The 24,328-nt window shown below is 46.4% G+C and overlaps 1 protein-coding gene across 6 annotated transcripts; it reads left to right on the top strand.

Moving 5' to 3' along the window:
* Window positions 1–3,693: 3,693 nt before the first annotated feature.
* On the top strand, window positions 3,694–23,704 carry UMOD (uromodulin). 6 transcript variants are annotated; one of them, XM_017849827.1, is made up of 11 exons: window positions 3,694–3,883; window positions 5,819–5,946; window positions 7,405–8,181; window positions 8,288–8,395; window positions 10,542–10,750; window positions 12,719–12,867; window positions 15,628–15,873; window positions 19,232–19,394; window positions 19,957–20,038; window positions 21,159–21,200; window positions 23,379–23,704. In XM_017849827.1, the coding sequence occupies exons 2-11, from the start codon at window positions 5,859–5,861 to the stop codon at window positions 23,438–23,440; spliced, it is 1,926 nt and encodes a 641-aa protein (XP_017705316.1). In that variant the 5' UTR covers window positions 3,694–3,883; window positions 5,819–5,858; the 3' UTR covers window positions 23,441–23,704. The 6 variants fall into 6 exon arrangements, with proteins under 6 accessions (XP_017705316.1, XP_017705291.1, XP_017705326.1 ...); XM_017849802.1 differs by having other exon boundaries at window positions 5,756–5,946; XM_017849837.1 differs by having other exon boundaries at window positions 3,862–4,035.
* The last annotated feature ends 624 nt before the right edge of the window (window positions 23,705–24,328 follow it).

Below are 24,328 nucleotides of genomic sequence, written 5' to 3'. Positions count from 1 at the left end.
GAAATTAGAAATCAATTCCACTGGACTAAATTCACGATGTCATCAGACTTAGTCCCTTTTGGATGAATTCCCTGCTATGCCTTTTCTAGCTTCTGGGAGGCCCCTGCATTCCTTGGTTCATGGTTCTGTCCTAGAATCACTCTGACTTTTGGTTTCATCCTCACACCTACTTCCTGACTCCTCCTGCATCACTTTTATAAGCACCACTGTGACTGCATCCAGCCTGCCCAGACAACCTCTCCATCTCAGGATCATAATCACACCTGCACAGTCCCTTTTGCTATATAAGGCAACACTCACAGGTTTGGGGATTCAGAGGTAGACATATTTGGGGGTCATTATTCAGCCTACCACAGGTTTATCTCACTGATTTGTGTCATTCATTTCAGCCAGGCCTTCTCTTGAGAAAAGAAGGGCAGCATTCTTTTAGAAATTGTGAGGTCTCTAGGAACCATCTGGGTGCCTCCACTCCTCACCCATCATGTAAGGAAAAGGGCTGTTTGTGCTTTTTCATACCTCCAGAGCCAGCTCCCATACCCCTCACCCCGAACCTGGCCTGTCCACAACCAGAGGAAGCAGGGAACAGCCTGCGGCTCTGGAACTCACCTGAGCCAAATTCCCCAACAGGAGCAGATGTTAGTATTCAGGACACGGTGTGAGGCTCACCTGCCTCGGCCTTGAGGCCATGTGGCTGCCAGTTGAAGGAGAGTTACAGGGGGGCTGCCTAGACCAGATCATGTGGCATAGAGCCCCTGACAGGCCACGAGCCAGAGAATGGGTATGCCACCTGCAGGTCCCCCAGGCATAACTGGAGCCTGAGGAGGTGTGTACTCAGAGAGGTAGGACAGGTGATACCCCTCTGTTGGAGGATCTTCTCCCTTGGCTCATTTTTTGCCCCTTTCTAAAACACACCAACCTCTCGTTCTAATTTTTATGTTCTGTTTGATCAATTTTTCAAAACTCTCCACCCCTTAGTTTCACTCTTTCCAAAACTACCTGAAACCACTTATCCCTCTAAGACCCTGTCATCACTGAGCAAGGAATGTTCTTTACTCAGGAATGCAGGTAAATCCAAATGGGATTTGAGTTTTCATCTGGATTTAGCATGGCTAGCTGTGTAATCTTGGGGGAGTTACTCCGTCTCTCTGAACCTGTCTTCTTCCCTGTGACATGGGTTGCTGTGTTTCGTTGTTTGAGACAATGGAGGCAAAAGCGCTGAGCACAGTGTCTGACCCAAGAGAAGTGCTCAGCAGGTGACTGTTCTCAGCATTACTAAGATTGAGTCTCCTACCCATGTCTGAAAGTAAAGAGAGAAGAGTGTTTCAGGCTGGGCGTGGTGGCTCACACCTGCAATCCCAGCACTTTTGGAGGCTGAGGCAGGCAGATCACCTGAGGTCGGGAGTTTGAAACCAGTCTGGCCAATGTGGTGAAATTCTGTCTCTACTAAAAATACAAAAATTAGCTGGGCCTAGTGGTGTGAACCTGTAATTCCAGCTACTCAGGAGGCTGAGGCAGGAGAATCACTTGGACTTGGGAGGTGGAGGTTGCAGTGAGCCAAGACCGAACCACTGCACTCCAGCCTGGGCAACACAGCAAGACCCTGTATCAAAAAATAATAATAAAAATGAAAAAAAAAGAAAGAAGAGTGTTTCAAGAAGGAAGGAAGTGCTGAGAGATTAAGTTTCGTTCAAAAACAAATATTTATTGCGCACTGTCCTCAAGGTAAGATAAAGAGAAAAATACTGATTGAATTTGGTAATGTAGATGTCTTTGGTGAACTTGATGAGCAACAGAGCAGGAAACAATGGCCATTGACAACTTTTTATTCTCACAGATCCCAAGAGAAGGAAACACACCACACTGGGTAGAGGGGCTGAAAGTAGAGGAAGAGCTGCTGGGAAGCACCAGGGTTAGTCAGGAAGTAAAGAGAGCAAGGGAAAAGGCAGGAAAGAGCCTTTATTGTAGTTTCTGCAGGAAGGAATGGGAAAAGGCAGGGTAAGCAGATGTAGGATTGGCTTAGTTTGAATAATTTCAGAGACCTCTGGGCCATAGGAGTTGTCTCTAGTTGTCTGGTACCTGGTCCCTTGGGGTGATTTAAAGCAGCGAGTAATGACCCTGAGTGTAAAAGCCCCACAAAGGATGACAAGGGTTGGGGGTATGTGCTCTGGATTGATTGATTTGCAGTCGGAAAGGCACATTCACAGATAAGTCGTTTTTGATCTCTAGTAATTATTGAGCCCTGGAAGGGGCAGTCCCTCCATGATCGGTAAGGCCCTAAGATGTAAAAGCATGAAATACAGAAACTAGAAAGCGTGGTGATTACACTTATGAATAGATTCCAACCCAAACTCCCCGTTTTTCTGCCCAAGTCTTTGTCAAGACAACTCCAGAAACCACCTGGGGTCACCATCTTTAATCCTTTGAAGACACCCATACTAAGGTTTAGACAAGGCCTCATGAAAAAGGTATAGGATAAAAATAATTAGTTCAGGAAAAGAAGAACAGTAAATAAATGAAGAGATAACTTCCCTTTTCATCAACGAATTGCAAAAATGAACAACGATGAGATCATTTTCACTTACCTTTTGGCAAAGATGAAAGCAAGTTAACTGCTCACAACTGGTGAGTAGTGTTGGTGGGACTGTAAACCAATTTTTAATAATCTCTCTAGGATGTTGTTTGGGAAGAGGAGTCAATATCCCTACAGCTGTGCCAACTCTTTGACTCAGAATTTCCACTCCTTGGACATAATCCTGAGGAGATGATTGCACCAGTGCCAGGGGTTACCCTACCACTGAGTGAGACAGGATGGAGAAATGTCCCGAAAAGATCAATGCAGTGTTCCTGGTGATATTTTCCTGTTCAGCCCAAGTTCACACATATTTTATTTTTCTTCACATGATGACAGCCACTCTCACGTTGATTTTTGGAATGCCATGTATGTGGAACTGGGTCTGAAAACATGGTTTTAACTCAGGCTCTGTCATTTTCGACCTCAGTGATTACACAACAGCAAAGCAGAATTGTAATCATTACTGTGCACCTTTACTTGCATCATCTCCTTTGGCTGCTATTACTACTGTGGGAGATGGGTATTCTGATTTTGTAGACAAGGAAATTGACCTCTGGACCTCAGGAAGGTTAAGAAATGAGCCCACTGCCACACAATAAACACCAGATAAAGGAGTCAGACTGACTCCAAAGTCAGTCTATTTAATTGCAAAGTTATTTCGCCTCCAAAGGGACCTCCCAGTCATCAGACCTGATTCTTTGTTTCACAGAGTGGGTCAGGTCCAGTGATATCTGAACTATCTTCTGGCTCTGACTTTCAGCCATTCTCAGCTCCTCGCTTGCTTGTGTCTGGATTCTAAGGCTGATCTCATGAGAATGAGTGTTTCAAAAGGGTGCCCTCTCCAGGACAGGTGCACCTCCCAGCAGGGGCAATGAACACCCCTTTTGTCTTTATGAAGTCTGTCTGCAGATACTGGCATTTGCCTGGCTCCTTGGGCCCACCCTGCCCTTGTCAGTGACCAGGAAGAAGCCCAGCACCTTGGCACTGCTTTCCCAGTTAATTTCTAACTAAGGAATCTCTTGCTGTGAGAAGGTGTGAAACAGTGACCTTGTACTTCCGGGCACAGGAGTGACCCCCTCAATGTCAATCATCTGGGGTCTCTAGCTATTAGGAAAAAGAACAACAACAACCTCACAGCTTGGACAAGGCAAACATTATGCCAGGAGGAAAAAATATTCCACCCCCAAGAAAACAATATCAAAAAACAGAACTAGAGAATAATTGGAGGAAAGATCGCCAGCCTGGGGCAAATGCGTATATATAAGTATGAGGCACATTGTGACCAGACTAACTCTACCTTTCCGGCTTCAGGTAAGGCTATCTGTAGCTGACTTTTCCTAGCCCAGCTCCTCCCCATTCTATTTGAGGGAGGTAGGAGAGGAAATTAAGACCTTGGACACTGGGGTCAGACCTGGATTTGAGTCATTATTCAATAATTATCATTATTGGCTTCATAATCTTTGGTAAGTTAGTTTTCCTCTCTTTGATCCTCTCTGTCCTAGTAACAGTGACTACTATTTTTTGACTTACTCCATGAATATTAGTTATGCACCTATTATGCGCCAGGTACCAGGGATACGACAATGAACAAGAACATTTGCTATGTGCGGGGCCCTGCTTGACATATGTCATCTTAGTTAATCCCAGTGACAAAACGCAGTGTTTTAGGTCGCAACTCATTTGTGGGTCATAAAATCATTCCATTTGCGGGTTATACCCAGAGACTTATTTTAATTAAGTGTAATAGAATACAGCAGTAAGCAATACACATTTGAGGCAAGCAGTTAGCATCTTTGTTCCCCTGTTTTCTCATCTGTAAACTAGGATAATACTTATCTCGTAGGGTTGTGGTATGAATTAAATGACTTAATATAGTCAGGATAGTAAGGATATCAGTTGTCTTATAAAACTTTTATGTGTGTGTGCACATACACACAGAAGCGACTGCACTAGATCATAACATAAAATGTTTTTCTTTCCTTTTTTTTTTTTTTGAGATGGAGTCTCGCATTATCACCCAGGCAGGAGGGCAGTGGCGCAGTCTTAGCTCACTGCAACCTCTGCCTCCTGGGTTCAAAGCAATTCTCCTGCCTCAGCCTCCCGAGTAGCTGGGATTACAGGTGCCCACCACCACGCCCGGCTAATTTTTGTATTTTTATTGGAGACGGGGTTTCACCATGTTGTCCAGGCTGGTCTCAAACTCCTGGCCTCGTGATCCACCCCCCTCGGCCTCCCAAAGTGCTGGGATTACAGGTGTGAGCCACCACACCTGGTGGCGTAAAATGTTTTTCTTGTAGCATATCATGGTCACAAAGATCTGGAAAACGTTACTCTAGGACGCAATGTCTTTGAGCACATGGACGTCTTTGAACTGAGCCTGGCCCATCATAGATATTCAGTTTGCGAAAGTAACAATCTCCATTTCACAGACAAAAACGGAGACTTAGTGAACTGAAATACCCAACGTTACAGTGTTAGTGATCGGTAAAACAGGGATTTGAACCCCAGTTGCAGGCTGCAGCTCCTCCATACTTAGCCAACATGCCACGCTATTTTGCTGCTATAAATGTTGGGGTAATACTGGCATTCACCTTGGACTATTTTTCCATTTAAAAGAAATAATAAGTGACCACTCCAGAAACATTAAAATGAATTGTGAAGGTTAATTACCTCTCAAGTTGCTTGTCTCAAGCCACTTCTTTACAATATGTGAGTTGCATGAAGGAGCAGACTTTGTTGTATTCATTGTTCTCCATGGTGACTAGTTCCCTGTTTGGCACAATGTAGCTACTCAATAGATGTTTGTTGAATGAATAAGTGATCTGGGCAAATTGAAAGTCTCCAGGCAGAGGATCAGTTAAAATCCAAAGCTGCCTTCAATAAAGTGGTGAGTCCAGAACAGAACACTATTCCATCTTGCTACTTCCTGCTCCAAATGACTCAGTTCTTCAAAATGTGCAATGTGCTGAGACTTGGGGAGCCAAGACTGGGACGTTGGTGAGGTAAGGATGGGGAGTACAAGGGGGAAAGTCCCAGCAAAACAAGGGCTGCAGTGTTATGCAATTTTTTTAGTCCATATAAGTGACACCTCCTGGAGTTGTATACTATACAATCAAAGCCCTCCTCCCAGCTGTGGGGATGAGAGTTAGATCATGCATTTGTCCCATCCATCTCTGTTCACAGGACACCAGACATCAGAGACAGAGAGAAAAACTCAAAGGGCTAACCCGTCTTGCCTTTGGGCAGGTGCTCTCTAGACCAGAAGTTGCTGGGAAGAGCAGAAAGGATGGGACAGCCATCTCTGACTTGGGTGCTGTTGTTGGTGGTGGCCTCTTGGTTCATCACAATTGCAGCCACTGACTCCTCAGAAGCAAGTAAGTGAGAAGTGTGTGTGTATTGTATGTGTGTGTATGCACGTGCATGTGTGAATGTGGGGGGGGGGAGGTGCGGAGCAATGTAGCCCATGTCAGAGGCGATCTCAATCCTCCTATCGCACTTGGGACTTGCATTGTCTTCATTCTAAGTTCATTTCTTAGACCTCAGTATGCATAGGACTGACTTAGAAATGTTGCTAAAAGGCAGATTCTGGTTCAGCAGATCTGCAGTGGTACCTGAGATGCTGAATTTTTAACAAGCTTCCAGGTGATGCTGGTACTGGGGTCCTTGGAGCACACATTGAAAAGCAAGGGGCTACAACATCTCTAAGGCCTGAAGGCCCTGAATTGGAAGTCAAAAACATACTATATCACATAGGAGATTTGAACCAATGCAGGAGGCTCCAAACACCTTCCCTTTCAACCTTAAGAGGTCATTCCATTGGGCTGATATTTGCTCTCACCCCACTTTCATTTTCTCCCTGGAGTACATTGGGGCACGATGAATACTATTGTGGTGTCCTGGTTAAAAGCACAAATTTTGTGGTCCTGCCATCTGCATCTGTATCCTGGTTCTACTTCTTACCAAAGGAGCAAGGGGCTTAATCCCTCTAAACCTCAGTTTTCTTGCCTTTAAAATAAGGATAAATAAAAAACTGACCTCACAAGGCCGTTGAGAAGTATTCAACAAGATGGTGAATGAAAAGTGCACGTCCTATTGCCTGGCGTATAGTAACTGCTTAATAAACAACAGCTTATTTTTTTTTAACAGTTATTTTTCTTGTGGAGGAGCAAAGTGCAACTGCCCTGCCTGGTGGAGTTGGAGGACTCCTCAGAGAGGAGGCGACACTGAGCAGGGTCCTGATGAAGGTTTTGCCAGTCAGGGAAGCAGATCTGGCAGAAAACATAAAATGTGCAAAGGCAGGGAGGGGCAACAGGTTCATTGCAAATCCTACCAGAGTACAGGAATTCTGTGCATTACTTTTCTGAATGTGAGAATGTGGCTATTTTAAAAGAAGACAGCTTGAAAGCAATGCTTAACACAAAAATCAGTGGTGGAGCTGGGCCTGATGGCACGTGCCTGTAGTCCTGGCTTTTTGGGAAGCTGAGGCAGGGTGCGGTGGTGGCAGAGGGAGTGGAGCGCTTGAGCCCAGGAATTATAGGCTACAATGAGCTATGATCGCACCACTGCACTCCAGCCTGGGCGACAGAGCTAGATCCACTCTCTAAAAAAAAAAAAAGTTAAAAAATACAGTGAAATAAACACAGAATGAATGGTGGAAGCTTGACATCATCAGGGAAGTTTTGTTTCTTTCCTTCTTTCCTTGTTGTGGAGGGAGTCCGCTAGGGAATAAGTCTTAAATTATAATATGAGTCCCCTGGAGAACGAGGGAAGGATCTCTGGGTGGCCATGGGCCCAGCTGCCCACACTCGGAGGCTGGGGTATTCTATCCACAGGATGGTGCTCTGAATGTCACAGCAATGCCACCTGCAAGGAGGATGAGGCCGCCACAACGTGCACCTGTAAGGAGGGCTTCACCGGCGACGGTCTGACCTGCGTGGACGTGGATGAGTGCGCCATTCCTGGGGCTCACAACTGCTCCGCCAACAGCCGCTGCGTAAACACGCCAGGCTCCTTCTCCTGCGTCTGCCACGAAGGCTTCCGCCTGTCGCCCGGGCTCGGCTGCACAGACGTGGATGAGTGCGCAGAGCCTGGGCTTAGCCACTGCCACGCCCTGGCCACCTGTGTCAATGTGGTGGGCAACTACTCGTGCGTATGCCCCACGGGCTACTGGGGGGATGGATGGCACTGTGAGTGTTCCCCGGGCTCCTGCGGGCCGGGGCTGGACTGCGTGCCCGAGGGCGACGCGCTTGTGTGCGCGGATCCGTGCCAGGCGCACCGCATCCTGGACGAGTACTGGCGCAGCACCGAGTACGGGGAGGGCTACTCCTGCGACACGGACCTGCGCGGCTGGTACCGCTTCGTGGGCCAGAGCGGTGTGCGCCTGGCCGAGACCTGCGTGCCAATCCTGCGCTGCAACACGGCCGCCCCCATGTGGCTCAACGGCTCGCATCCGTCCAGCGACCAGGGCATTGTGAGCCGCAAGGCCTGCGCGCACTGGAGCGGCCACTGCTGCCTGTGGGATGCGTCCATCCAGGTGAAGGCCTGTGCCGGCGGCTACTACGTCTACAACCTGACGGCGCCCCCCGAGTGTCACCTGGCATACTGCACAGGTCAGCTGGGCATCTCCCCGCAGTCCTCATCCCAGGCCTGGATAGGCACTGCAGAAGACGGGGGTGCGTCCTTATTGATTGTCTGTCTGTCCCTGTGACCCTGCAGACCCCACCTCCGTGGAGGGGACGTGTGAGGAGTGCAGTATAGACGAAGACTGCAAATCGAATAATGGCAGATGGCACTGCCAGTGCAAACAGGACTTCAACATCACTGGTGAGGCCAGTGGGGAGGAAGCGGGTTGTTGAGAAACCTGTCATTGACTGGGGAAGGGATGTATTCCTCCCCTGTGAGATTGGGGCCATATGGGTGTGACGCAGGGGCTACATATCCAACCTGAGTGAAAAGAGAAGATCCACTAATACCCATTAAAGCTGGCAAGAGGCTCTCTGGGGCTCCCTGAGTCTCCCTTTAGTTGATTTCAAAGCTCTCAGAGGTTTGGGGAACTCCCAACCTTCTTTCTGAGGCCCCACACGGCAGTGGGCACACGCGTTGCTGCCATCTGGGAGCCAACCAGAACACAGGCCCGGTGACCAGTCCACCAATCAGCTCAGGCCTGGTGACCAGACAACCAATCAGCTCAGGACTCTGGGCCAGGCACAAGCCTCAGATTTCTCATAGGTACAATTATTGAAGATGAAAACAGTATTTTCCAGACTTCAGTCATGATTTTAGTTACATCCAAGTGCCAACTTTACAATTGGCACCCTGGTTCACTTGCTTTATCCCAGTGTTACCTGTGCCATGACTTTTATTATTAAGTTGTTTTTCTTCTAATGGACTGAATCTCTTAAGCAAATTTGGAATGTTGATGGTCACGACTTCATCTGTCTGTGGCAAGTTATGCTCACCTTAGATAGAAAGTTAACTGTAAAAATAAAAGTTACTAAAAAGAAAAGAAAGTTACTAAATTCCAGCAGTTGTGTAATACCTCAATAAAACAAATTTTTAAAAATAAATACTCAAAATTAGAAAAATACTTTAATTTTTAAAAACTTAAAAAAGAATTCTAGCTGAGTGTTGTTTCCTGCCCCAAACTCTGAGCCCGAGGCCTGCCCTGTTTGAGACGGAAGCTAGTGGGCTGGGCGCAGTGGCTCATGCCTGTAATCCCAGCACTTTGGGGGGCCGCGGCGGGCGGATCACCTGAGGTCAGGAGTTCAAGCCCAGCCTGAACAACGTGGTGAAACTCCATCTCTACTAAAAACACAAAAATTAGCCGAGTCTGATGGCAGGTGCCTGTAATTCCAGCTACTCGGGAGGCGGAGGCAGTAGAATCACCTGAACCCTGGAGGGGGAGGTTGCAGTAATCCAAGATGGCACCACTACATTCCAGCCTGGGTGACAAGAGAGAAACTCCGTCTCAAAAAAGAGAGAGAGAGAGAGGGAAGTTAGTGTGTATATGGCATTAAAGACGTTAGTGGCAAGCTGGGACTATCTCCTTGATGTGAAAAGGGTAGAAAGCAATTGCAGCTTTCTTTCTTTCTTCTTTCTTTCTTTCTTTCTTTCTTTCTTTTTCTTCTTTTTCTTTTCTTCTCTCTCTTTTCCTTCCTTCCTCCCTCCCTCCTTTCTTTCCCTTCCTTCCTTTTCTTTCTTTTTCTTTCTTTCTTTTTTCTTTTATTTTCCTTTCCTTCTTTCTTTCTTTCTCTTTGCTCTTCTTTCTCTCTCTCTTTCCCTCCCTCCCTCCCTCCCTTCTTTCTTTCTTTCTTTCTTTCTTTCTTTCTTTCTTTCTTTCTTTCTTTCTTTCTTTCTTCCTTCCTTCCTTCCTTCCTTCCTTCCTTCCTTCCTTCCTTCCTTTCTTTCTTTCTTTCTTTTCTTTCGTCTTCTTTTTTGACAGAGTCTCCCTCTGTCACCCAGGCTGGAGTGCAATGGTGTGATCTCAGCTCACTGCAACGTCTTCCTTCCAGGTTCAAGCAATTCTCCTGCCTCAGCCTCCCCAAGTAGCTGGAATTACAGGTGCCCACCACCTCACCTGGCTAATTTTTTTTTTTTTTTTAAGTAAAGATGGGATTTCACCATGTTAGCCAGGCTGGTCTTGAGCTCCTGACGTCAAGTGATCTGCCTGCCTCAGCCTCCCAAAGTGCTGAGATTATAGGCATGAGCCACCACATCCGGCCTTTTTTTTTTTTTAACTAGTATTCATTGTTATTTAATGCTGGACATCAACCCCCCCACCCCAAACCCTCTTGCATTTGGTATATAACCCACATTTAGGGGAACCCAGGATGTATCCATTGATGTCAGAGGTCCAATCTTGAGCACCTCCAGGTGGTGATCAGCCCAGTCAGCTGGACCTGGTCCCTGGGGATGTGCTGGGCCCCCAAGCTACAGACACAGGCCCTCAATCCCGCCTAATCTGTTTCAGATATCTCCCTCCTGGAGCACAGGCTGGAATGTGGGGCCAATGACATGAAGGTGTCCCTGGGCAAGTGCGAGCTGAAGAGTCTTGGCTTCGAGAAGGTCTTCATGTACTTGAGTGACAGCCGGTGCTCAGGCTTCAATGACAGAGACAACCGGGACTGGATGTCCGTAGTGACCCCAACCCGGGATGGCCCCTGTGGGACAGTGTTGACGGTATGTCCTGGCCAGCGGGGGACAGAACCAGAGCACTGCCTGGTTCAAGCTTCAGCTCTATCACTTCCTAGTTATAGTAGCTTTGGGGAGTTATTTAGCCTGGCTGTGCCTCAGTTTCATCAACTGTAAAGTGGAGAAATAATAGTACCTACTCCACAGGTGTATTGAGAGGACTGAATGAGTTAATGTGTTAGAGTGACTAGGACAGTGACTGCACACAGTAAGTGCTCAATAAACATCAGCTTCAACTAAAGAGAGCAGTTCATAGTGATAGTTCTCCATTTTACAGATGGGAAAAGTAGGGCAATAATAGTGATTGTCCCAGCCAGTAGGCATCAGCATTGGGTTCAGAAACTGATCCGTTTGTCTCCAGGGGTCCTGGAAGGCAAGGTCTGTATCCTTAATGTACAGAGAACCAGGATCTCACCTACACAGGCCTCCTCAAATGAAACCCAGAGGTAAATGTTTGTGTGAGTGGAGCAGTATCTCCTGCCACGTCTCTCATTACCAGAAGAAAGGAAAGAAAGAAAGGAGAAGAGAGAGAGAGAGAGAGGAAGGGAAGGAAAAGGAGGAAGGAAGGAAGAAGAGGAGGGAGAGGAAGAGGAAGAGAGAAGAGAAGGAAGGAAGGAAGAGGGAAGGAAGGGAGGAAGGAAGAAAAGAAAGAAAGAAAGAGAAAGAAAGAAAGAAAGAAAGAAAGAAAGAAAGAAAGAAAGAAAGAAAGAAAGAAAGAAAGAAAGAAAGAAAGAAAGAAAGAAAGAAAGAAAGAAAGAAAGAAAGAAAGAAAGAAAGAAAGAAAGAGGAAAAGGAAAGAAAAAAGAAAAAAGGGAGAGAAAGAAAGATTTAATGTTGGCCGGGCATGGTGGCTTACGCCTGTAATCCCAGCACTTTGGGAGGCCGAGGCGGGTGGATATCTTGAGGTCTGGGGTTTGAGACCAGCCTGGCCAACACAGAGAAACCCCATCTCTACTAAAAATGCAAAAATTAGCTGGGCGTGGTGGTGGATGCCTGTAATCCCAGCTACTCGGGAGTCTGAGGCAGAAGAATCACTTGAACCCAGGAAGCGGAGGTTGTGGTGAGCCAAGATTTATACTACGGCACTCCAGCCTGGATAACAGAGTGAGACTCTGTCCCCAGACAAACAAGCAAACAGAAATAATTAATGTCGTTTTCCAAGGATGGTATTTGAAATTCCATTAATGATGACTTGCCATATGGTTTTTAGTTTTCAAGAGAGGAAGCATGGGGTGCTGAAAAGAGCCTAGGCTTGTGAGATGTCATGTACTGTGGGCAATCCCTCAGTGACTCTCTTACTATGAACTTCTGTCTTCTTGTCCAGGAAGCCGAGATGTGGCAGCGCCACCTCTTAGGGTCACTGAAGGGACTAATGCAATGACTCAGGAGGGGTATTCCACTCAGGGTCTGGCACATGACATGTGCGCATGAATGGTCATTGCTGTTATAAATTTTTTTTCTAATTTATAAAGAAAAGATGATTAATTGGCTCATAGTTCAGGCTGTACAGGGAGTTTTTAACTGTTGTGGGATTTTTTTTTTGAGATGGAATCTCCCTCTGTTGCCCAGGCTGGAGTGCAGTGGCACGATCTTGGCTCATTGCAAGCTCTGCCTCCTGGGTTCAAGCGGTTCTCCTGTCTCAGCCTCCTGAGTAGCTGGGATTACAGTCACCCGCCACCATGCCTGGCTACTTTTTTTTGTATTTTTAGTTCACCATATTGGTCAGGCTGGTCTCAAACTCCTGACCTCAGGTGATCCACCTGCTTTAGCCTCCCAATGTGCTGGGATTACAGGCATGAGCTACCGCGCCCGGCCACAGGCAGCTTTTTATCAAGGAGACTAGGAGAGCAGCTCACAAGTAGCCAGAGACCAGAAGATTTGGCTTTGAAGTCCTACTCAGATTCTCATGCCCCTTTCTCTCATCCCACCCCTACTCCCCCATTCCCTACAATACAGAGGAATGAAACCCACGCCACTTACAGCAACACCCTCTACCTGGCAGATGAGATCATCATCCGTGACCGCAACATCAAAATCAACTTTGCATGTTCCTACCCCCTGGACATGAAAGTCAGCCTGAAGACCTCCCTACAGCCAATGGTCAGGTGCGGCCAGAGAGGGTCCCTGAGGCCCCTAGACGATTCTACCCCAAAACCCCTTAACCATGAGCTTCTCTGTCAACTGCCACCCACAGGGAGCTGGGAGTGAGGATTGGGAATCAGGGTTGCCCAGTGGAAGAGTCAGGAATTCTGGAGCCCAGGTTCAAATCTAGACTTTGTCATAAGTGATGGTTATGCACGGGCCAGTGGGGGACAGAGTCAGAGCACTGCCTGGTTCAAGCCCCAGCTCTGTCACTTACTAGTTGTATGAGCTTGAGTGAGTTGTTGAGCCTGGCTTTGCGAAGTTGACAGCCCCTCTCTGGGTGTCAATATTTTCATCTGTGAAATAGGTTTAGCCATACTTGTACCGCCTTTCTTAGAGTACAGCACTACTCTAAGAATCAAATTATATGGGAGGATCGCTGGAGCCCAGGAATGTGAGGCTGCATTGAGCTATGACTGTGATGTGAATCAGATTCAACCATTAAACTGATGTAGATGATTCCGATGTGAATCCAATATTAGAGTCTCTACTTTTAAAAGCGGCAGGATGGTTGTGCCAGAGAGCAGGAAGGGTCTGAGTCCAGACTGCTGTGGAACTCTGGGCAAATCGTATTTCACATTTGGACCTCAACTTCCTTCCTTCTCTGTGAGTGAAAGAAATTTGATTATAGAGGGATTTAAAACTTATGCTCTTTGCAAGTGTCTTGATAGGGGCCAAGGGAGGTGCCCTGGCAGAGTGCCTGCAGGGGTAAACTATTCATACTGGGTGCCACATAAGATTTTATTTCATTTTTTTAAAAAGGAACTGTTGCTAAATAAAATTGAAAATCTTCAACTAGGATGAATCACAGACCAATGATGGAAAAATAATAGTCGTAATAAGAAATAAGATTTATTGATTTATTTATTTATTTATTTATTTATTGAGATGGAGTCTCGCACTGTTGCCCAGGCTGGAGTTCAATGGCATGATCTTGGCTCACTGCAACCTCCACCTCCCAGGTTCCAGCAATTCTCCTGCCTCAGCCTCCCAAGTAGCTGGGATTACAGGTGCCCACCACCATACCCAGCTAAGTTTTGTATTTTTAGCAGAGACAGGGTTTCACCATGTTGGCCAGGTTGGTCTCAAACTCCTGTCCTCAGGCAATCCAGCCACCTTGGCCTCCCAAAGTGCTGGGATTACAGGCGTGAGCCACGGCGCCTTGCCAAAAACTAAGATTTATTGAGAGCTTACTATATCTCAGGCATTGTATCTGGTGTTCTGCCTGGGACATCTCATCAAACTCCTACAGCAGCCCTAGGCGACAAAAGTATTATTATTATTATTATTATTATTATTATTATTATTATTCCCATTATACTGATGTGGAAATTGAGGCTTACAGAAATCTGAGTGACTTACCCAAAGCTGTAAAGTCTAGCAGGTGATAGAGCTGGGATTCAGACATCAGATCCAGCGCCTCCACTTCACCATGACCTTCCCTTCGAGGCTTGCCCATAGTTTTCTGCTCTCTTGGCCAGCCAGACTCAGGAAAGGATGCTGGGCACTGATGAGGGTGCACAGCTGACTTGGAGGAAGAAGGGTGCTCATTGCAAGCTGGTGGCTGGAGCCTCACCTGGCCAAGCAATGTCCTGGAGCAATGTGGCCCTGTCCTCGGCCTGGTAGGCTCTGGGGAACAGCAAGTGTGCCCACATCTCTCTGTTTTATGGTTTTGTTTTGTTTTGTTTTGTTAAGAATCTGGGTCTCACTCTGTCACCCAGGCTGGAGTACAGTGGCACAATCATAGCTCAATGCAACCTCGAATTCCTGGGCTCAAGCAATCCTCCCACCTCAGTCTCCCAGGTAGCTAGGACTACAGACACATGCCACCACCCTGGGCTATTTTTAAAAATATATTTGTAGAGACAGGGTCTTGTTATGTGGACCAGGCTAGTCTTAAACTCCTGGCCTCAAACGATCCTCCTGTCTATGCCTCCTAAAATATTGGGATTACAGGCGTGAGCCACAGCACCTGGTCCCTCTCTTTGTCTTAAGTTAGACATCTCACCCCAGTCTTCACTGATAACTCAGTTCTCATCTGTAAAATGGACTTCCACATTTCGGAGTATTTCTCATGTGCCTTATTTCGTGAGGTATCAGCCTTACAATGTCCTTTGTTGGATCATCCAGTGAAGTTCACATCAGTGTGGCTGTTTTCAGTGTGGTTAAAAATAAATCATTTATAAAGCTCAGTCTTCTGCTGTAGATGTTAGTACATCACGATGGAGACCAGGATGCAAGTTGTAGGACTCATCATAGCTCAATCCCTTTTAACCTGTTCTAGATTGAGACTAAAGAAGGAATCCAGGTGTTTCTCTTAATAATTTGCTTTTTGCCATCTTGAAGGCTACAGGGGTAGCAAAGGCTACAGTGATAGCAAGTGAGGGACTGGACGTGTTACTTGAGATGTGATTGATCCATAGACCAGCAGCATCAGCAGCATCCAGGCTGCTGGATGCTCAAGGTCCTGCATTGTCACAAATGCAGGACCTTGACCCCCACCCCAAACTCACTAAATCAGAGCCTGCATTTTATCTAGATCCCAAGTTGACCTGTATGTACTTATTGCGGTTTGCAAAACAACAGTTGGTGGGTTCCAGTCTTATTGCTGGATAAAAATGCAAATAACTGCAAGGGAATGCCCAGGAATGCAAACCAGAGAAGGTGGCTCATCTGTGGATGTTCTCAGCCTGGTCCTCTCACCAACCCTTCTCCCCCGGCAGTGTCCTAAACATCAGAGTGGGCGGGACCGGCATGTTCACCGTGCGGATGGCCCTCTTCCAGAGCCCTTCCTACACGCAGCCCTATGAAGGCTCCTCCGTGACGCTGTCCACTGAGGCTTTTCTCTATGTGGGCACGATATTGGATGGGGGTGACCTGTCCCGATTTGCACTGCTCATGACCAACTGCTATGCCACGCCCAGTGGCAATGCCACGGACCCCCTGAAGTACTTCATCATCCAGGACAGGTAAGGCAAAGGTTCCTACATGGGAAATGGGAACCCACAGGTAGAATTAAGAGGGGGTCTTCGGACTTGGAAGAAGGAAAATTGCGTCATCTTTTTTTTTTTTTTTTTTTTTTTTGAGACAGAGTCTCGCTCTGTTGCCAAGGCTGGAGAGCAATGGCGCGACCTCGGCTCACTGCAACCTCCACCTCCTGGGTTCAAGTGATTCTTCTGCCTCAGCCTCCCAAGTAGCTGGGATTACAGGCATAGGCCAGCATGTCTGGCTAATTTTTGTATTTTTAGTAGAGATGGGGTTTCACCATATTGACCAGGCTGATCTCGAACTCCTGACCTCAAATGATCCACCTGTTTGACCTCCCAAAGTGTTGGGATTACAGGCGTAAGCCACTGCGCCCAGCTGGAAAATCGCATCTTTATATTCATTACCCTGTAGCGGAGCCTTAGCATTCCCATACCTTATAAATACAGGCAACAAACTACAGAAATATTAGCAGGTTGTGTGAAGTCATTTATGGTCATCAGTACTTTTTAGTTACTATAGCATTAGAATTTTCACTAGACCTTATTAATGAATTATCAAATACATATGTATTTGCAAATATATGTATTTATGTGTTATATATTGTATGCATTTTAAAATATTATTTCTGAAGAGAGATGTACAAGCTTCACCAGAGAGCTGAGTAGGGTTTACAATTCAAAAAATGATAAGAAACCAGATGGAAAGGCTTGCCCAGGGGAGCAGGCAGCCCAGCACCTGGGGGAGGAGTAAGGTGTGGGCATGGGTAGCCAAGGGCCAATTGAAACTAGGACACAAGTGTGCTACCTTTTACTCAAGAGGCACTCGATGACTATGAGTCTTACCATGAGAAGGTGGTTCACTTTCTCATTCATAAGTTGAAAAGATATTTTGGAAGCTTGCTGTGTGTTGGGTTCTGTGGACTTCACAGTAAATAGAAGGAACAAAAACCTCTGTCCTAATACATCTTATAGTCTAAAGGGGGAGGACAAACAATTAAATGAAAGTGAAATATGTAGTATGTTAATGACAAAGAGGTTATAGAAGAAACAAAGCAGGAGAAGGAGAGAGACATTTGCAACTTTAATTGCATTGTCAGAAAAAGCATTCCTGAGAGACAGTGGTCGGTTTCCATTAGGTTATCTTAGAGTCTGCCTGGTTATATCAAGGGAATATTTTCAGGTGAGTGCTAATGTGATGTTCATACTTCTGTGTTATCTGGAATCTCCCTTTGCAATAAAAACAAAGCAGAAGTCTGTTTCAGAGCATTTTACAATTAACAGTGTCTAACTCAAACTTAATACAACTCTTTTGTTGATCTTGTCCTCATTGTATGGGCCTGTTCTATTTTTATGGCAAATGATACTTGTCTGCCATTTGAAGTCATGACCTAAAGATTCTTCTAGAAAATAAATATATCTCAGTAAAAAATACAAGTGGATTTCAAGAAAATTGGTAAGTAAATAATAATAGAGATGTTGAGACACACAGGAAAATGCTCATAAAGGTGGTATCTCAATAAAGAAAAAAAGAACTGAAATTTGGAAACTGTTGGCATGACCTTGATTGGAGTATCACAGAGATTTGGGTTCAAATCTTGCCTTTGTCATTTCTTAGTTTTAAGAAACAGGTCAACTCATCTCTCTGGGTTTTTCTGTTCTCAGACATAAATGGGGAAAAATAATACCTGCTATGCTGGGATTTTAAAACTCGTTTTTCATGAGTATAAAAGTACAGCAGTGGGTCAGGCACGGTGGCTTATGCCTGTAATTCCAGCACTTTGGGAGGCTGAGGCAGGCAGATCTCCTGAGATCAGAAGTTCAAGACTAGCCTGGCCAATATGGTGAAGCCCATCTCTACTAAAAATACAAAAAAATTAGCCAGGCGTGGTGGTGTGCACCTGTAATCCCAGCTACTTGGGAGGCTGAGGCAGGATAATAGCTTGAACCCGGAAGGCGGAGGTTGCAGTGAGCCGAGATCACACCATTGCACTACAGCCTGGGCAACAAGAGCAAAACTCGGCCTCAAAGAAAAAAAAAAGTACACCAGGGAAGCTGAGGCAGGTGGATCACGAGGTCAGGAGTTCAAGACCAACCTGGTCAACATGGTGAAACCCTGTCTCTACTAAAAATACAAGAATTAGCCAGGCATGGTGGCAAGCGCCTATAATCCCAGCTACTCAAGAGGCTGAGACAGGAGAATTGCTTGAACTGGGAGGCAGAGTTTGCAGTGAGCCAAGATCGTACCACTGCACTCCAGCCTGGGTGGCAAAGCAAGACTCCCTCTAAAAATAAAATAAAATAAAAGTACAGCAGGGACATTGTGGAAAACTTGGAAAGTTTTGAAACAGAAGCAGGAAAAAATGTAGGTTGTGTCTATGTGTTTCCATCTGGGTGTGTGTGGGAGCTGGGGTGAGAACTGCCAGTCTAGGATAGGTGTCAGAACATCACAAGGCACGAAGAGGAGATAAGTCAGGGAGATAGTGAAGGTGACTGGAGGGGACACATGAATGTCCAGGTTGGCTTGAGTACATGGAGCCCTCACAGGCCATACTGTCTGCCTTTCAGGAATTGGGTCCACTTAACCTCAGGGCTTTTCTTTTGCCAGGTGGAGTCTGCACTTTTGGGGCCAGATCTGAATTATGGGAGACACAGAGCTAAGAGTGAAAAACACTCCCAGAAGGTCCCTTCTCAGTTTTGCAGTCAGTGTTCAGCCTCCCTCGTAAATCAACTTTGAGGAAAGAGTGTGAATAGCAGAGAGAGTGCCCAGTTTGCCTCCCCAGAATGCCCATGGGTATCCTGACCCAGCCCAGCACACGTGGGAGTCTCTGCATGCTCTATTTCGGGTTTCTCTTTGTAACTGTGTTTGGGCGCAATGGTGCATATGCGCAGATGGGTGCACATACTCCAATTTCATCAGTGGCTCTCGGTACCCAGAGGTTTCCATTGTTATAATTATACCACGCATATTGTAGATAGCACATAGCAGCTAATAATTTTTGAATGTAATTCCTGGGAAATCAGGAAGTGCTGACTTTTGGAGAGTTTCAGCTCTGCACTGATGACAGTTTCACTTTAGTATCAAATATATAAAGCACCTATGGCATGCTACACACAGTTCTACATACTTTGAGAAATTAACTAGTTTAATCCTTACAGCTATCTTAACACATGGGCTGCAATTATTTCCTATGTACAGGTGGAGAAATTGAGGCACACGAGATTAAGTAAGTTGCCCAAGGTCACACAGCTAAAAGGTGACAGAGCAATATTTGAACCCAGGAAGTCTGACTCCAGAATCTTTGTTTAACCAACCACATGAAATGATGTGTAACCCTCCCAGATGCCCACAGACTAAAGACTCAACTATCCAAGTGGTGGAGAATGGGGAGTCCTCCCAAGGCCGATTTTCTGTCCAGATGTTCCGGTTTGCTGGAAACTATGACCTAGTCTATCTGCACTGTGAAGTCTATCTCTGTGACACCATGAATGAAAAGTGCAAGCCTGTGAGTCGCCTCCCCTCCCCCAACCCATCCCTTATAACCAAAGACATTTGGCCACAAAGAAAGCAAATCAATATTTCTTCCCTGTTTCCCGCTTTTACCACAGGGATAGAATGAGCAATAAGATGAGGTGGGTGTGGCTAGGCAGGAAACCTAAGCTGCCGGGAAAATCAGGTGGGATCTGTGAAGTGCGGCAGGCTGGTAAAAGCTCTGGCTTATCTGCAAGGTTGTGTTCAAATAACAGGAGCTGACATTTTTAAGCACTGTGTCCACTTTATTTGTGTTAGCTTTTAATGCTTCACAGTAACTATATAAGGGAGGTATTACTAGTTCCCTTTCCTCATGAGGAGTGGGGCTCAGAGAACTTCAGTGGCTTGCCTGAGATTATGCATCTGTCTAACAAATGGCAGAGCTGGGACATGCATGAACCCCAGTATACAGGTCTCCTAACAACTTCTGCCTGGGGCAGAAGGAGGCACCTGTGAGGTGGGCAGTCCACTCCATGTGGCAGAACCACATTCAGTCTCCTTCATGGAGGGTGTTTTTCTATTGCCCTCTCCTGTAGACCTGCTCTGGGACCAGATTCCGAAGTGAGAGTGTCATAGACCAATCCCGTGTCCTGAACTTGGGTCCCATCACACGGAAAGGTAAGAGAACCACTCCCTCCTCAACATTCCTGGCTGGGAATGATCTCTGGAGAGGAAGAGGGATAACAGAGCCTGGCACCTGGGCACCTTACTGAACTCTGAAGAACTGGTAGCAAGTGGATCCTCTGGGGCAAGGTGGAATACAGACTACCTTCCTTTTACTATTCCCATTCATTGCACAAATATGATTTGTGGATGAATGTGACACAGGACACAGGGGAGGCCAGACAGGCAGGAAGGAATGTAGATCATGCAGACATGTTTGCACACACATGAGGCCACATACATACATTCATATTTGTAGTAGATGTGCGCCTACTCTGTGTCTGGGGGTCTTGTGATGAGCAGAAGTAGATGGCCCTGCTCCCGTGGAGCTTGTGAATCAGTGAGGAAGGTGCCATTTGAATAATCCCATGTAGATGTGTGGGATCTGGGTGGTGCCAGTTGATCCATCAAGTGCAGGGTCTGCAATGTCTCAAGCACCGATCTTAGGAGTGGTTTAGGAAGGGTCAGAATCTTGTAACCTCCAGCTGCATGACTCCTAAACCATAATTTCTAATCTTGTAGCTAATTTCTTAGTTCTACAAAGGCAGTCTAGCCCCCAGACAAGAAGAAGGTTTGTTTTTGGAAAGGGCTGTTATCATCTTTGTTTTAAACTGTAAACTGAGTTCCTTCCAAAGTTAGTTCAGCTTACACCAAGAAAGGAACAAGGACAGCTTAAAAGTTAGAACTAAGATGGGGTCGGCTATGTTGGCTCTGTTTCACTGTCTCAGTCATAATTTTGCAAAGGTGGTTTCAAGAGTACAGCTTGGGCAAAGGGCCTGTGGCAGGAGGGAGCCTGGCCTGTTAAAGGAACTCACAGAAGGCCAGGGGAGTTGTGTGGGATGAGCTGCTGCAGACCTTGTGGGGCCTTGCAGTTCTTGCTAAGGGTTCGGACCTTTCTCCTGAAAGCAGTGAGAGCCTCTGATGGGTCTGAAGTAGGGGAGTAACATGATCAGACTTGGGTTTTGAAGAGGTAACTCTGGCTGCGAAGTGAAAAGTAGATTGAAGGGGTTTCTCCCAGGCTGCTTGCCAATCTTATGCATTCTTTTTTCACTGATCCTTCTGTTTTTCTCCAAAGGTGTCCAGGCCACAGTCTCAAGAGCTGCTTTTAGCAGCTTGGGTAAGTTCAGGTCCTCTCTGCAGTGGGACCTGTTCCAGAACTCTCCTGGGGGCTTCTATCTGTTAACTGTTAATGCTTCATAGCACCTCTATAAGGGAGGTGTTACTAGTTCCGTTTTCTAAATGAGGAGAGTGGCTCAGAGAACCTGAGTGGTTCTACTGAGATCATGCATTTATCTATTAATTGCTAGAGCTGGGACGTGTGCTCCAGTATACAGATCACTTACTTTATACACACACTTATTACAAACTTGTACCCAAAGGATATGCACACACTCCAGATCTGCATCTTGGGCACTTACTGAAGCTCCAAGGCTCCTAACACATTTTTCTAGATTCATTCAATAGGTAACAAACAGGCCGGGTGCAGTGGCTCTTGCCTGTAATCCCAGAACTTGGGGAGGCCAAAGTGGGTAGATCACGAGGTTAAGAGATTGAGACCATCCTGGCCAACATGGTGAAACCCCATCTCTACTAAAAATACAAAAGTTAGCTGGGTGTGGTGGTGCACGCCTGTAGTCCCAGCTACTTGGCAGGCTGAGGCAGGAGAATGGCTTGAACCTGGGAGGCAGAGGTTGCAGTGAGCCAAGATCGCACCACTGCACCCCAGTCTAGCAACAAAGAAAGACTCCATCTCAAAAAAAAAAAAAAAAAAAAATTGGTGACAAATATTTCTTGAGTGCTACTATGTGCCAAGAACCATGTTTAGTTCTGGGGTGAACACAACATACAAGAAACCCTACTTCTCTGCTTCTTCTTTGCTCTTCTGACTGCCTGGGGTCCCAGGGTGTGCTGAAGGTCTGGACTTGAGTTCTGAAGAGGCAACTGTATCTATGGAAATGCCTGGGGTGCCTGGACCTAGGGCTGTACACATGCACACATACCTATGCTGTGTCCCAGTAGTACATATGTGCACACAGACACAGGCATGCGCAGATAAGCACTTGAGAATGTAGGTCATCCAGACATGTTTGCCCACACACACAAGGTCACATACATGCATTCATATTTGCATGTACAGATGCACAGAAAGCTGCAATTGTCTGCATGCATATTTGTGTGTGCAGACGTACACACACTTATTGGAAACCTGTACCCAAAGGATATGAACATACCCCGGATCTGTATCTTGGGCACTTCCTGCAGCTCCAAGGCTCCTCTCTGACACCTTTTCCTAGATTCATTCAATAGGCGACGAATATTCATTGAGTAATACTATGTGCCAAGAACCATGCTTAGTACTGCGGTGAATACAACGACCAAACAAGAAACCCTACTTCTCTGCTTCTTTGCTTTTCTGACCACAAAGGCCAAGGACAAGTGGCATTTTTATGGCCACCTGTCCCTGGCCTTTGTGGTCAGAAAAGCAGAGAAAAAAATGCATTTTTATGGCCATTTTATGGCCACCATTTTATGGCTACTGAATTGTCTAAAATCCAGGTGAAAAGCAAATCTATGCAACAGCTACTGGTATCTGGATCCAAGGAGGTTCTTACACTAACCTGGCTTTTTTTTTTTTTTTTTTTTTTTGAAGTGAGGTCTGCTCTGTCACCCAGGCTGGAGTGCAGTGGCACAATCTTGGCTCACTGTAACCTCCACCTCCTGGGTTCAAGCAATTCTTCTGCCTCAGCCTCCCCAGTAGCTGGAACTACAGGCATGCACCACCATGCCCGACTAATTTTTGTATTTTCTAATAGAGATGGGGTTTCTCCGTGTGGCTAGGCTGGTCTTGAACTCCTGACCTCAGGTGATCCGCCTGCCTTGGCCTCCCAAAATTCTGGGATTAAAAGTGTGAGCCACCCCACCCAGCTAACTGGGCATTTGACCTGAACTAGTTCAGCCCAGTACTGGTGAGCTCAGAGATGGAGAGTCACAGCACTCCTAAGAGGTTTGCCCTCTGTGACTATCCCCTAAGGTCTCTAAGGATGGTTGAGTAGGTTGGGTACTGTACAAGAGTGCCCTTTTGAGGAGGTACCAAGCCTAGTGCCAGAGGAAAGACTACCTTTTTCAAATCAGTCCACCTTTTTCAGGGCAGATAAAGAGGAAGCTTCATTTTCAAGGAGACCAGCCCAGAGAGGGGGTCCACTTCTGATTGGTCAGTCTAGAGGAGGCAGCTTATGTTAATTTGCATAGAAGTACAGTAGTACTAGCAGTTGCCCTGTAACTGTTTTCTTTTCAGGACTCCTGAAAGTCTGGCTGCCTCTGCTTCTCTCGGCCACCTTGACCCTGACTTTTCAGTGACTGACAGCAGAAAGCCCTGTGCTCCGTGGCTGCCGTCTCACTTCCTGCTGGGCAGGGGGCACGATGTAGGCCAGTGCTCCAGCCACAGAAAAGAAAGTTCATGCTTTGGTCAGCCTGCCTTCTTTTCTCCCCTTTAATCCTGGCTGTTGAGAAACAGCCTGTGTCTTTAAATGCTGCTTGTTCTCAAAATGGGACTTGTGATGGTGTACCTGAGGCCCCCATCTCCTTAAAGAGTGTGGCAAAATAATGAGTTTTAAATCTCGGTCTTTGAAGTCATCCATTCATTCAACAAGTATTTACTGAACTCTACCATGTAGGCACGATGTATGGTGCTAAGGATCCCATGGTGGGAAAACATAGCCCCCCACCCTGTCCTCATAGAGTTCACAGTCTGCTCAGTGAGACCGGGTTCTGCTGTGTGACCTTACACAACGTCTCTTAGCTTCATCCATTTATTCATTCGTATTTGCTGAGCATGTACTATGTGCCAGGCACTATGTGCTAGATGCCAGGGATATAGCAGTGAACAAGCCAGACACAATCCCTGCCCCCCTGGAATTTCCTGTCTGGTAGGAGAGAGAACTTGAACAAGTAATTCTAAGTAGGTCAGACATTTCAGAAATGAGAGCATAGGCCAGGCGCGGTGGCTCGCACCTGTAATCCCGGCACTTTGGGAGGCCCAGGCCGTGGTGGTGATTGCTTGAGCCCAGGAGTTTGAGATCAGCCTGGACAACATGGCAAGACCCCACCCCTACAAAAAAGAATTTAAAAATTAGCTGGGCATGATATCACGTGCCTGTAGTCCCACTACTCAGGAGGCTGAGGAGGGAGAATCTCTTGACCCTGGGAGGTTGAGGCTGCAGTGAGCTGAGATTATGCCAATGTACC

The sequence above is a fragment of the Rhinopithecus bieti genome, unplaced genomic scaffold (genome assembly GCF_001698545.2).
Source record: "Rhinopithecus bieti isolate Rb0 unplaced genomic scaffold, ASM169854v2 scaffold_1918, whole genome shotgun sequence".
NCBI classification, from domain to species: Eukaryota; Metazoa; Chordata; class Mammalia; order Primates; family Cercopithecidae; genus Rhinopithecus; species Rhinopithecus bieti.
Note: the sequence above shows the minus strand (reverse complement) of the source record. Positions and strands in the feature narration are given on the sequence as shown.